Source organism: Scomber japonicus, chromosome 4, assembly GCF_027409825.1.
Source record: "Scomber japonicus isolate fScoJap1 chromosome 4, fScoJap1.pri, whole genome shotgun sequence".
Lineage (NCBI taxonomy): Eukaryota > Metazoa > Chordata > Actinopteri > Scombriformes > Scombridae > Scomber > Scomber japonicus.
The window spans coordinates 11,722,509-11,737,671 of record NC_070581.1 but is presented as its reverse complement, the minus strand read 5'-3'; the positions used below and the strand labels follow the sequence as shown (position 1 = coordinate 11,737,671).

General features: G+C 40.6%; 1 protein-coding gene across 1 annotated transcript in view; it reads right to left on the bottom strand.

Annotated features, from left to right (window-relative positions):
• Positions 1-4,903: 4,903 nt before the first annotated feature.
• sema3h (sema domain, immunoglobulin domain (Ig), short basic domain, secreted, (semaphorin) 3H) overlaps positions 4,904-15,163 on the bottom strand; it is a 50,822-nt gene continuing 40,562 nt past the window's right edge. The window contains exons 9-18 of the mRNA XM_053317922.1: positions 11,753-11,822; positions 8,919-9,063; positions 8,670-8,759; positions 8,041-8,170; positions 7,843-7,931; positions 7,566-7,607; positions 6,663-6,820; positions 5,968-6,029; positions 5,547-5,689; positions 4,904-5,362 (exon numbers count right to left, since the gene is read on the bottom strand). Coding sequence (XP_053173897.1) covers positions 4,904-5,362; positions 5,547-5,689; positions 5,968-6,029; positions 6,663-6,820; positions 7,566-7,607; positions 7,843-7,931; positions 8,041-8,170; positions 8,670-8,759; positions 8,919-9,063; positions 11,753-11,822 — 1,388 coding nt within the window. The remainder of the gene's footprint in view (positions 5,363-5,546; positions 5,690-5,967; positions 6,030-6,662; positions 6,821-7,565; positions 7,608-7,842; positions 7,932-8,040; positions 8,171-8,669; positions 8,760-8,918; positions 9,064-11,752; positions 11,823-15,163) is intronic.

Below are 15,163 nucleotides of genomic sequence, written 5' to 3'. Positions count from 1 at the left end.
AATGTCTCCATACACGAGAGGAGATCACTTGAAGACAGTTTCATTCCGTCTGCAAAGAAGTCGTTTTGGAAAAATCACAAGAGCATTGGCACTGAGATGTAAATATAGCATACCAGAGTGAAACACACGAGGTCGTTGTAATGAATAAGGAGCAGCTCTGCACCATGTCTTTGAGGGAAACACTAAATGTTTAAAATGGTCCACCATAAAAATGTCTTGTAGGAGTTCTGCCTCCTACTTGTGTGGTGTTTGGATCTGACACAAATATACACACATTACACACTTGCACACAAGCTGGACTACAAACAAATTGAATATTTTTTATAGACTATTTTTTAGGTTGTTGGATCATACTTCTGTGAGAGCAGGCACAAAATAAAGACTCTTAAACTGGCACTATACTCCAAAAGTCCCCAAAGTTGGCGTCCTTTCACAGGCAAAATGGAGTTTAGAGACTTACAAGAGGCGTCACCTTCAACTTTGTTTGCCTTAAGATTTGCAGCCTGCATTTTAAACCCTGAAAACTGCTGAACAATGTCCCACTGGTTTGGTTTGATTGGTGTCGGGCCATATAGAGAAACCAAGTCTTGCTACCTTTCTTTGCTAGCCTCTCTGCTTCGCAACAGCTTGATGCCAAGGCTAGAAGATTTCTTTCATCTACTTTTCTGAAAGCTTAAATATCCCTGTTGTATGTCCATTTTTAAAGGAATAGTTCCACATACTAGCTGCACTTCCTGTTTCCATTGGATGCTAGGAGTAGCTCCAGACTCCAGACATGAGAGTCTCTTAATCTATGAATGTCCAACTGTTTTAGGCTAGTTTTGTATCTACCACAGTGGTTCCTATTGAGAAGAATATAACAGCAATAACAATAACATTACATAGCTCTCATGAGACCATGCCATGAGCTATTTGAATGCTAGCAAAGTAGCTGTCATTTTAGCTTATTTAATGTGACATGTTCATGTTGTATTACACTAATGGGTAGATATTTATAGAAAATGATGGACAGAAAACACTAGTATCATGCTATGTAGATTTTCTACATGTTTTTAAGTGTGTCCTTTCATGAGACTTTAACAGTATGTCACTTTCTATATCATAAGTAGCTGGATGCTAATAAAAGGAAACTCATGTTTGCTTTACTTTGATTAAAATGTTGGTGTTCAAATTTTAAATTCAATGTCAAACATAAAGCTCCAGACTCCAGGGACATGTTTCAGCTTTTGAGAACACCATTAACACACCTGTAGTCACACTGTTTAGATGTATTTACCCTGAGTGTCGTATTTGACAGCAGTTTGAGAACACGCCAAATCTGATTTAATTTGGACTATACTGCCAGCTTCACACTCACCCACACACCATTTCATTTTTGGGATGTGGCCGTATCTGACACTTTGTACATTCACACACCAGCAGACACAAAACAGCTCAGCCTAGAGTCACACACAACCTCTCTTTCTTCCTTTTTACTCAAACACACACATTCAGAAGTAGATCAGCGCTGGTTGGTTCTGTCATGTGGCCAAAGCCAAGAAGCCATGAGAGGCCAACCGCATGTTAATTTTCTCCAGGCTCTGCCTGCTCTGCGTTGGGTGGTTTGTTTTTTTTACAGCATCAAAAGTGTCTCCGATCCGTTGCTGAGTTTCCCATTTAGTAGATTTACTGGTTTGGCCTCTGAACTTTTTTTCGGCTCTCACTCTGATCTGACTGACAAACACATGCAGATGCATACTGTACAAGCACGCACACACACACACACACACACATACAGAAATACATTCAGCCAGAGAGGTTGTGATTCTGCAAGACCAAGCATGGGATATACAGTATCTGTTCCATTATCGACAGGATTGCGTGCTAAGACTCACTGTGGGATGAAATTAGACATGAAAATATGAGAGGCTGTTATTATTGGACCTAACAACACGTGTCTTCTTCAAGCAACCCATACAAAGTGATGCTAAGTTTTAATTCAGTTGGTCTGTTTGGCTCTCTCCTTCACTCACGCCATCATCTTGCATGAGTTTAGTATAAATGGAAGAAGATATTTTCATCCCAAATACAATCTAATCGGTATACAACAGCACTATCACCACTGAGCTGAGGTCTGGTGATGCAGCATTTGGTTTATGTCTGTTGATCAGGAGAAACAGGAAACAAAACATTGTACTTTTAATATAGTACCTTTAGTTCTCGCTACCTTGAGCTGAAGTAGTTAGTTGAAATAGGAGTGATTTGAATTTCTATGGGTCAGAGTAGGGATGTGCCACAACAGTTTTGGATGATAAGAAATTGAAACAAAGACAAGAAAAAAGACTGTTCTGTGTGGACCTCTATGTGTGAGCACACAAACGTACAGTACATGCATACATAGACAGACAGAGTAGACTCACATATCAAATAAGTGTCCAGTTTGAGAGACCAGTGAAGGGAAACTGAGGAAGAGCATGAAACCTTTCCCAAAAATATGACACAGCTTACGAAACAAGCAGTTTCACTCCAGATTAAACAAATAAATACCACTAAGAAGAAAGTTAAATAGAGATGGAACAAGTTGTGTTGGTTTAACATCTTAACATTAACAAATCACAATTTATTTCCTTTCAAAGTCACTCAACTCCTGCAGGCCAGAGTCCACTTGACGACAGTCCTGTTTAGCACTTTCTCAAATTCCAACATTGTATAATAAAGGCTTCTTTATTTTACGTTGGGCCTGCTTCAGATTTCAGCTGGAGCTGCAGGACCAGCAATATATTACTTCTTTTGTCAGGCTGGAACCCACTGAAAATCACCAAATGGCCCACATTGGATCCAGAGCCATAGTTTGACAAACATGCATTTTCTGTACATGGCATTGTTCTTGGCATTTCAGTTCATCGTTAGGTCCTCTTCGATACTTGCTTTCTTCTCTGTGTTTCAACATCTCTTTAGATGCACCTTTACATTTTACACAGTTCAGTGTGCTGAGTTCACTGTCATGACAAGATTTACCGTAAAAGCAAATTTTTAGTCCAATAGATACACAACGTCAAAAATTTACCAAACACTTAAAGTTTTATCTTGCTAGAAATATGATTTTAAATACTATCAATTAAAGTCCCTCTGTCTTTTGCCAAAAATCCTGTTAGTACAAACCCAGGTCATAACCCTTGGGCTCATTAAACCCATTTAAAACACATTGAATCATGAACATCACGAGGGAAATGTAGTTGTTTTTTGTTTTAGTTACAGGGAAGGCTAGACTGAAGCCTCATCTCATAGCAGCAAAACAATTTTATCCCAGAAACATATGTAACAAAAATGAAAATTTATACATTTGTCTGCAAACCGGAGCTGATGTGGAGATGTTAACTTTTATCCTACGTGAAAACATATTTCGTAAATCTATACACTACACTCATGTGAGCCAAACACTCCAAACTACACAGAATTTTTTCCTGTGTCTTTGTTGCTGTTTTTCCCACACCTATTCTGAACAGCTTTCCCTGCCGCTCTATTGTTGTGGCGTAACATTAGTGCCAGATATGCCCGTGAATCTTACCAACTATCATTACTGAACCAAACTTTGAGGGGAACATAATGGAAAAGTCTCCTGCAGTGTGTCTGTACAGCTGCACCACAGAGCGCTTACGTCCTGAAAAAGTAGATCTGAAACCTCATCAAAGTGATTCCTTGTGCTTTTCTCGGCCTTTCATCTTTGTGGTCGCGGTCAGTCATCATCTCGCGGTTAGACCCCACCTTTCTGAAGAAAGCAACAAAACTCTCACTGCAGGTGAACTGTTTGAAGGATTTCATCCCAAAATGTTATACATCCATTTGGGGGACAGATGCCTAAAAGCCTTCAGTACTACTTTCTGCCTGTCATTACTTCTCAAAGCTGCTGCTGCAGTAGGTTACTGTAAGAGATTTACTGCTTTTAAATTGGCTCTGAATGTTTTAGTCCTTTAAGTCACTAACATCACTGATTATATTCCAAAGCATATCACAGGTTTTTAGATTGATCTCCATCACAGAGACTATGTGTTTCTTTTCTGCCTACGTTTAGCTGTGAACAACACAGACTGTCTCTGTGGATGTGTTCAAGGGTGCTCTAACATCTGAGATTTGACAACAGGCTGCCAAATAGCAACAAAATCACCACATTTATGATTTGACTTACTTTTGGACAACATAGCTTTTTTTTTACAGTACAACCCCAATTCTCAGATGGCCAAGGATGGCCTTGAAATGTGAGCACATCATGTTTGGAAGTTGCTGCTTACAACTGCAATAGCCTAACTTTGGTTTCTACAAGATGATTTTCACAGCAGACTGAAATTAATGGAAACCAGTGTCTGCCTGGGAGGTAGGAAATCAATCTAAGAACATCCGTTCTGCTTTGGAGGATGATTGTAAGTGATGTAAAGCATTGTATGCAGGATTTGTGGAGAATGGGCAAACACATGCAAAGCCACAAAAATGATCCTTCAGGCAGCAATCATTTCAGAGGGGTTGATTTTTCATAAAATCTACTTTTTTGAATGAGACTCACATTTTTTCTCTGGACGTGTCCTTCATTCAACATGCTTTGCAACCTAAGGTCTTCTGCTTTTGCTTTTTTATTCACAAAGTCTTTTGTCCAGGTGAAACAGTCCTTGCTGTCCACATCCTCCTGTATTGTACATACTTCAGTTGTTTGTGTGTAGCTTAGTTTGAAAGTTTGTCACTATAATGTAATGAGAGGATGCTTTTTTTGTTTGTATATAAGTGCATGCACATGTCTAAGTCTCTGTACATACAGTATGTGTGTATGTCAGTGTATAAGTTAAGTGTGTGTGTGTGTGTATGTCTTAATGTGTAACATAAACGTGTGTGTTTAAGTCACTGAAAATTCTCCTTCTCCTCCTCTGTGACACATTCAAGCGCTCCTCGGTGCTCTCTGCTGCGGCTTGCTCCTGCTCTTCCTGCCCGCTGCTCTTGCTCCTCCTCCTCCTCTTCCACCCCCATGCTTGTGCCTCTCCCCCTTTTCTTTCTCCTTGTTGGGCTCCACCATGACATCACCATGGCGACGGTGGTTGCGTGGGGGCCTATATCCCAGGGCGCGGCAGTGCTGACCGAGGTTTCTTGGATGAATCAGCGCCATCACATCCTCGTACCAGGGCTGTGTTTCCTGTGTTACACTCTGATAGGATGAGCTGGACCAGGAAGCGAGGAGGCGGTTGGCTGAAGGACTCCAGACAGCAAGGCGGATGGTGACGGCCGTCCAGTGATAGCCATGCTCTTCCACCTGACAGTGGTAGACACCGCCGTGAGACAGCTCGGCCCGACGAATCAGGACACCCCGCTCAATCACAACCATTTGGTCACCTGTTACCACCTGGAGAGAGAAAGAGAGATCAGATGTTGGCAACTTGTGTTCATATTTAACATTCTGGGTAACTGAAGTTGAGGATAGTACTGGAAACATGACACAATATTTAAGATTTATATCTTCCAGTGTTTATATTCTGTTGTAATATTTAAAAAGCTGAGAACATAAATAAAATGGTACTTGCATGTACCTGGTTTAGTTCAGGACTATTCTCTCCAGCCTGTTTGTACCAGGTGACAGCAGCATGCCTGGATCGGGGCAGACACTCCAGGTAGGTACTGTTACCCTCGGCAACCATCATCACCCTCTGCTCCGCCTCTACCTGCAGCCCAGCTAAAAGAGATTGACGAAAAATGTAAAAGTCTGTTTTTTCTAAGTTTGAGACTTCATCTGTATAATACTTTATTAAAACATAAAATACTGTATATTTATAATAAATTTACGAAATATAAAGCATACATATGACATGAAATAACACTTTGAATAAACCTACTATAGCTGAAGCATTATTAAAACTGCATTAACTGTAGGCCAAATGTCTGTCTTCAGATAAACAAATCATATGTAAAGAACCGGTAAATGAACATGTGAAGAGTGAATAAGCTTCTTACCTCCCTGTCTGACACACTGGGTTAACGGATCCTCATCCTCCCCTAAATGACGTGCATTCCTCCTGTGGAAAAAGTCATGAAATTACTATAAGCAAAGAATAACATTCGCCTAGTCACTTTAAGAGGGTGCAATGTTCATTTCAGCCTGTAATGTTAAGGTGTTAGATGTAACAAATAATATACTGGAGATTTTGTATGAATATAAGTGGGGCTAACCATTTTTGTCCTATGAATGGTGCTAGAGGAAAGATCATGGGGACATAGGAATAAATGGGGTTAATCCACTTGTGAGCATCAGTTTGCTCAGAGAATTTTACGGTAATGGCTTGTTTCATGTTCATGTTTAGATTTTGTATGATGATGTTGTCAGTGGAGGAAAGGTCAGTTGGTCACCAAAAATATTAATAGTTGAAAATTTCATGGAAATCTGTCCATTTGTAATGGAACCAAGCATTGGTCAAGTGTGGGGGAAAAAAGCCTTAAATTTAATGAAAAAAGAAAGCTCTGAGTCGAGATGTAATTTGAGCCACATGTCAAACTATCAACAAATGTGGTTGAAATCTGATTTAAGAAGATTGGCTCCATGTGTTTCTCCTTTGGTATTCAGACTTTAAGAAAAACTATCCTACGTGAATGCAATAATCAGATTAGTGTTGTCTGGATAAACATATATAGATGTAATTCATCATCCATACCTGCGCACAGTGGGCATGAAGGGGCTGCAGGCGTGTCCGTCCCAGGTACAGTAGGGATCTCTGGCCAGGCAGCACTCAGCGCAGGCCTGACCGTACAGCTCGCACTGGAAGAGGGCCAGCTGGGACACGCCCTCGCTGGAGCCCACAAACAACCACTGCTGGAGGAGGAGAGGGAGGAGGGGGAGGCATGGAAGAAAGATAGAAATAGAAAGAGAGAGAAAACAAGGTGGAGGAGAAAACAATGTTGACAGCATAGCAAGGGAGGAAGAAGGGAGGAAATGAAGGAGAAGAGAGTAATAAATCAGACTGAGCCAAGAGAGAGAGGGCATTCAGCTTGCTCTCATAAAACAGAGAGACATATTGACAATCAACAGTTAAACCAGATTCATCTTCGCTCAGTCACACATCCAACTCACAGTGTAATGATGTCACTGTGTGGCCCCAAAGGAGTGTGTGCGTGTGTGTGTGTGTGTGTGTGTGTGTGTGTGTGTGTGTGTGTGTGTGTGTGAGAGAGAGACAGAGAGAGAGTGACAAACGTGGTGATGCTTGTTTTTCAAAATCTGTGTGAATGTGTGTCTGGTTGTGTAAGCAAGCTTCAGATTTCTTTTCATGACACTCCAACTATTTTAATAATAATGCAAGGTGTATTTGTGTGTGTGTGTGTGTGTGTGTGTGTGTGTGTGTGTGTGTGTGTGTGCGTGTGTATGTGCGGTATCTCTTCATTATAGCTGTGACTGAGGTCGGGTAACCATAGCAACTGGTGATGAAGCTGTCCTTGGAGATATAAGGTGGAAAGATGAGTGATAAGTGTGTGTGTGTGTGTGTGTGTGTGTGTGTGTGTGTGCGTAGATGAAGGTGAGTTTGGAAGTTTGAATGTGAGTTCCTGCATCTCTTATCTGTTACCTTTTTCTTTGACAGTGCCAGAGCTGTCACAGGTGATTTGTGCTGTTAGGAAGAGAGAAACGAAAACAGAGTTTAAATTGAGACAAACAGAAAAAAACAAAAAGAATCTGTCGCACTAGATAGATAGATAGATAGATAGATGGATAGCTGGATAGATAGATAGATAGATAGATAGATAGATAGATAGATAGATAGATAGATAGATAGATAGATAGATAGATAGATAGATAGATAGATAGATGTATTTGTATTTGTACAGTAACAGTTTGCTCTGTACCTGGAAGACCTGCAGCTGTTCAAGAGTAACCTCCTGACTCTGACCATGTTCTCTGGGCAGATGGATGGCCTTCAGCACCAGACCAGAATCTGCAGCAAAAACAGCACATATAAAAATTTTATTGAGAAAAAAACTAGAGCATAGCAAGTGAAGGACAAAGTTCTAAACTTTATGAATGGTTTTGAGCAGACACTCTACCTGTGCCGATGAAGAGGACGTCATAGGTGCCGTCAATGGCCTCCACTCTGTCCACCAGCAGTTTGCTGAACTTGTAGTGAACACCCACTCTAACAAGGAGGGGACGCTCCCCGAGTGGCAGCACATTCTCCTAAAACAGAGTGAATTTTTAGGATCTGGGATTTTATCATCAGACAAAAGCCCTAGTGTTAATCGTGTTGCTCATCTGTGATAATGACATTCTCAGTGTGAGGGGTGTCCTTTTGGTTAGGGCATTTGGGTCATACAAAAAGAAAGAAAGAAAGGAACTACTTTATACGTACTGTCCAGTGTAAAATAGGGCACTATAGGAAATCTAACTGAACTAGATTGATGTAATTTAACCCGGCTTTTTGTGGATACCTGGGCATTCAGGAGCTGAGGGAAATTAAATCTTTGACAAATTGACTAAGAAATCTCTTTTATGAGAAGCCCAATGTTCAGCTGAACAATTGTGACTGCTTTGGCATTTGTAAAGAAAAAAGAGTGGACATAAGAAAATAATTTCCAACCTAGGATATATAGCTAAACTCTGTCTGTTGAGGACAGAAATACACTTTTCAGTGTATAGTTTGCCAGAAATTCATTAGAAGAAGATGAAGAAGCTGAACCTGCAACAGTGGGTGAGTCCTGCTGAAGAAGATGACATCGTCAGGATACTCTCTGGTTGAACTGTAGCTTCCATATGTACTGCTGGGACACTGAGAGAGAGAAAGAATAAAGTGAGAACTATTTTCATGAACCATTCTTTTACTTCTGCTTAACTACATACAGTCACCTCACTAGATTGTGGTCATGATTACTAATTCCAGAAAGCTATAACCGTTGCCTGAATGAAATGGTTTTGAGTATTAACTTACAGTTCCTGGTCGCGGGTAGGGCACCTTGCCTGTAAACTCTGCCCACTTATACAGAGGACCTTCTTTGTGAAGGAAGTTTCCCTTAAAAGCCCGGACCACATCCTCCATTCGGTAAACGCACACTGCTGAACCATTCAGGATATCACTGAGGATAGGAGAGAGAGAAACAACGAAAACCATCATCCATCACAAATAGTCTTCCTCTATCAGCCTTCATGAATAAAAAACATAAGCCGAGCGTGTCTTTGATGATTTTACTTGATGAGTTCCAATGAGCAGTAGATTAAATAAGAAAGTGATGTACTGTATGTGGAGTTGTGAGTCATTGTGGGTTTTCAGCTTAAATGCATCAATTCACTGAATGTGCTCCGACCACAAAGTCCAGTTTGGATGAATGCTCTGCTTTCAGCACACCAGTCGCCACCACAACACGTCCCTTCCACTGTACTTAAGATCATGGTTGAGATTTTTGGCAAAGTGTGTCTGAGCTTTAGATTCCAGCAGTATTTGATGGGCAGAGCTGCTAGAACCAAAACAGACAGAAAGGCCATAATGTGGTGTATCAGGGTGGTTTCCCTCAGTTAAAATGGCTGACACATACAGTATGTTTAGTCATGCGTGATACCCTAGACTTCCTCTGGAGAAGTCTCTCTCCTTCATGTAGGGGTCAGAGTTCCTACAGCTGCAATGGGGTTTAGTGTCTTGCTCAAGGGCACTTCAGCAGGGCAAAAGTTGTTCATTACAAGCTTAAAATCCCTGGTGCTCCGACTAAAGCAGCTTACTTACTATGAAATGAACACGAGAAACCCACATGACAATTTTCCAATATAATGTAGTATCCTGATACAGTGTTGTTTTGAAAATGCCAAACAATGCTGAAATGTGTTTTTCTCCCAAGCTTTCTGACTAAGCTGTGTTTGCGGTAACCCAGCAGCAAGATGCTTCTTTTTTTGTATAAATATCATCACTGCTGGTTAGATATGGGCAGGAATCAACATGGGGACAAAAGGAGGTCAAGAATTTAGCCGCTGCTCCAAAGAAACCCATAAAACTAAAAGATCTACCGTAATAAATGAAAGAAGGGAATGAGCATGTAAATAAACAAATCAAGATAAATATGAATTAATGCACAAGCAAACAAACAAAGAAGTTAATAGTTAGAAGGGGACCAACCCCTAACCCGCTGTACTGTAGGAGAAGAAATGTAATCAGATCCATCTGATATACTGCATGTGATAGGTGGGCAATTGAATTAAGAAATGGAAAAACTGAAAAACCAAATATAAAAAAGCAGAAGACTGATCCACAGACTTCATCACAAAAACCTCTGTGTGTGTGAGCATGAGCACTCCAGAGAGAGAGAGAGACATTTTCCATTCAGCAGGAATGACCTTTTCTGCACTCAGCAGTCCTGTGGTTGGGACCCCACCCTGCGTGATGCTTTGGATTTCTGTCTGTTCCCCGCTGAGATTCCAGACACTTTTTCCTAAACCCAGAAACAGACCAACTCCCTGCTCGGCCATGCCAAATGTTGTCATACTTCTGGTGCTACTGTAGATCTCAGGCGTCCACCTCAGAAACCGACTTATTCTCAGAACATGTGGTGCCGTCAGAAACTGTAGATGTTTTTAGTCTCTTAGTCACTCACTAATTTGTTCTGGATTTCCTTCACTCTATTTTTTTCCATACTTTTGTCAGCCAGTGCCTTTTTTGTACATGTACTGTAGCTTAACACACCTGTTATCTATCTTTCAGAGTGTTTTTCTTAATGAGAGCCTGTTTCTCTATCAGCCTTCTCTCTCATCCATCTGTGTGTTTTTAAGTGTCAGCTTTCTGACACTTAAAAACTTGTGTCATTGCTCAGAAGTCTCAGGAGGAGCAGAAAGATGTTTTGTTCTTCATCTCTGAGCTATGACTGTGTTTTACTCACATGCGAGCAAATTACCATTTTGTAGACACAAACAGAAAGCATGTTGTCTATGAGCTCTAATCAAACACATTTCAGTACTGATTCATATTTTCCATTGTGTTTTGTCATCGTTTTTAGTAATGTGTTTAGCTTTGTTCTGGATTGACCTTTGGAACATGAGTAAATTGTTTATTACGTTTTCTCTTTAAAATGTAATTTCTTTCAGGTTTTTGAGGTTTAGAAGTTGCTTGAAGTCTCTTTAACAAGATATTTCTCAATTAGAAACTGATACACACACATAACACTTGCTGTGTCACAGCTAGATCACTGATGGTGATGTTACGATGATGAAGGCTCATATGAGCCTCTAAGGCTCCCTTTTCTTACCATGAATGACTGTGTTTCAGTCATGACTCACAATGGCACAAGACCCTGTGGCCTGCGTGAATCCCACAGTACATCACATCATCTTGCAATACAGTGTGATGGTGTGACAGACAGCATCCACAGATATGTTGGACTCCCATTACAGTTAAACATGATGCTTAACAAATTAGTGTTCAGTGTTTAAAGATAAAATCAAATGAGGAGTTAATTTTTCTAACTTCCTAACTCTTCTCTTCTATTTTTTCCTTTACTTGGCTCTCCAAATATTGAAGGTTTTTGCTGCTGTGTACTGTAACACGAAACAGCTCATCCCAAATATATCTGCTGCTGACCTTGATCAATATCAATGACTCACTGCTTTTTTTCACCATGAGCAATCTCTGTATATCTCAAATCAAAATCTCTCCACCTTGTGTAATTTTCCACTGCATCCCATCCACCACCATGCTGGTATTCTCAACAGCTTAACCAGGCTTCACAGATTACAAAATACCATTTACAGTTACTCCCACGTTTTGGGTTTCTCAGTGGTACATACCTTGAAGTGGTAAAAAGGCCATAGATGAGAGGGTTCTTCTTGTCTTTCCCCTGGAGGATAAAGATGTCCTCTGGATTAAGAGAAATAAAGAGATCAGGAGAGAAGGGAGTGGGAAAAGAAAGAGACAAAAAGGTCAAACATTTGTTAAACTGGAACGAAACTCTTAACAGTATTTGAAACTGTTTATGTGTATGTGTGTGTGTGTGTGTGTGTGTGTATGTGTTTAGGGGGTGGTATTTGGTATTCATTACATGTACGCCTGTGTGTGTATCTGTGTGTGCATCTATCAGTTTGACTGTGTGACTAATAGCGTCGGGCGTGCTGGCAGCATGGCTGACTGGCTGCTTGTAATGAATCTGTAGCCATTAATAACCAGCCACAGTGGGAGAGTGAAGCGCTGGGTCCGCCACAGGAGAACAACACCTGCTGTCACACACAACTAACACCACACCTTAGTGTCCGATCTTCATTTCAAACACAGCGGATCACAACATTTGATAGGTTTTTCTCACTTTGGTGTTGCGCCGACTGTTGTACCTCATGCAGTGCAATCAGGTGGAGTGTGGATTTTTCCTCATTCCATCTGTCTGTCTTTAAAACCTGATGCCTCAGACACCACTGGTCCAATTTAGACAAAGTTTAACAAATACAGATTTATAATCCTGTTGTATAATAAATTCATTAGAAGCAATGTGTAGCAATGTGTACAGATTCGGCTCTGTGGGGAAGTGTTTAATTTGAACAAGATAAATTGGACATATAATGGTGTAGCAGTTCACTGAATTTATAGTTTGGTACCTCAGTTTTGGGCTCACGGTTCAGTATGATTTTGGTATAGCAGTAAAAAACAAAAAAGGTATAAAATAATATTTGAAATCATAATATCATTTAAATAGAGGGTAAACAACACATACTTTAATATCAATGATGGCAGAGACACTACGTGACCAGGGTAAACCATTTGCATTCTGTGAAGACCCGCCCTACTCTGCCTCTGATTGGCTACTGTTTGTTACCATCATTGGTGTGGTTGGTTAGGTTTAGGTATGAGTAGTGAGATGGTTAGAGTTTGAAAGAAATCTCACAGTCAGAGCCAATCAGAGGGAGAATAAGGGTGGGTCTTTGTGGAAACTATTTTGACAGTAAAATATGTCATGGGAGTACACTGAACTGGGAAGTTGCGTACTGAACCTAATATCCTATATTAAAATGTTTTGGAACAAATACACAAAAAGGTTACACCCCACACCATTTTTCTGATCTTCAAACAGAGAGAGATGATGCTGCATCTTTTCATTTTAGCTTTTTCTGATGGCCAGCATCAACTACATGTGGTAGTTGTGAGTGGTATTTGAGATATTGTGCGTAATAGACGAAACAGACAACAAACAAAGCTGCTGTTTCATATAAACAGCAAATTATGTTTCTAATCACTCGTAATCCCTAAATTACAATGGAAATGGTGCATGCCAAGCAGATTTACAGAAAAACTGACAAACAAAGAAACAGATGGCAGGAGTCAGGAGACCAAAAAGTGTACTCTTCTAAAGGAGAGATGTTAGGCCTTAGGCCAGTCAATGTAATACTGAAAATGTCAAATAATAATTGTCAATTTAACTGGCAAAAAACCTCAAAATGAAACAAGTTACCGAACAGAATTCAACATATGTTACTGCTTGTTTACAAGAAAACTCCACAGGGTACCTTTTAAGTGCAGTGTGATTTTGAAGAAGAATCATTTCTTTCTTTCAAGTTCACAAATTCCACTGATTGTTTAAAAGAGGCTCTTTAATTGTATCCTTTACTGGTCCAAATGTTACTTGTGTTTAAAAAGATTACACTGATGCATAATATTCCACAGTTCATTAGAGTAAACCACATTTTCAACATTTTTGCACCCATACTTCATAAGTTGCTCATCGTTTTATAATTCAGTTGTCGCAGCACAGACAAGGTCTTGGTTTTCTCAGTTTATTTAAATCACAATAAATCAAAGCCTTTCTGTTTTGAACTTCAGTCTGAGATAAGAGTTGGGAATGTTTTTTATCATCCTATCAACTGTAGAGAAAAGAGCCTTTTGTTTTCTGGGTGGCGTGCTGTGATAATCTATAAATACATGACTTGACTTGGCTCCCAGGGTATGGTGAGCAAATGCCTTTAAAACTCTTAGAAACTCTATAAAAAGTTTTACCCTGAAAGAACTCAGGCTGACGTTGTGATGTTGAGATTCAAAGAGGTTAGAAACCTTTGCAGCAATAAAGGCTGGGAAACTCTGAAACAAGGTTTGGTTTCCTGTTCTCTCATTTTTCTTGCTGTCCCTGTTTTTTTCTTTTCTCATTTTTCATCCATTATTTCTCTCTCTCCTCTCTCTCTCTGTGTCCTCTCCTGTCCTTTCATTTCTCTCTCTCTCTCTCTTCTCTCTGTGTCCTCTCCTCTCCTTTTACTTTTCTCTCCTCTCTCTGTTTCTTCTCTTCTCCCCTTATTCCTCCCTGTCTTCTCTGTTCCCTCTCCTCTCATTTCCTCTCGTCTCACTTGTCTCTCGTCTCTGTTTCCTCTAATTTCTCTCTCTCCTCTGTTTCCTCTCTTCTCATCTCTTCTCTACTCCCTCTGTTTCCTCTCCTCTGTTTCCTTTCCTCTCTCGTCTCTCTCCCTCTGTTTCCTCTCATTTCTCTCTCTCCTCTCCTCTCATTTCTCTTTCCTCTTCTCTCCCACAGTGAGGCAGAGATGTTGATGTGGTGATGGAGAAAGCGAAGCGTATCACTGTTCCCACATTCCTGTCGTTCCTGCTGCTTCAGGTGGCCTCCATGGAACCACAACCCTGCATGATGTCTAATCTCATCTCATCTCATCACACACACACACACACACACACACACACACACACACACACACACACACACACACACACACGCACTTGCCACACACAGTGACGGACTCTGAAACACATGTACATCAAAGAGAAAGATATGTGGCCACACGCGTGCACCCACCCACACACGCGCACACACACACACACACACACACACACACACACACACACACACACACACACACACACACACACACACACACACACACACACACACACACACTCAAATGTAAAACTGCAGGGACACAGAGTTGATCACTCACACATATTGTATATATAGACATACACACAATCAGCATGCCCCTCAGGAGAGAGCAGGGAGGACTGTGGGTAGTCTGCTGCCTGCAGTGTATACATTGATCACTCCCTCCATCCCCTTTTTCAAAATGATCCTTCATTATTAAGTTTTCTTTGGCAATTTAAGCCTCTTTCAGCTACAATCACAATGAAGATGTCTTGTTTGAGCAGATGTCCATTTTCTTTTTACTTCTGACCTCCATTCCTCCTCACATCATCTTACTCATACTGAATATCATCCCTGC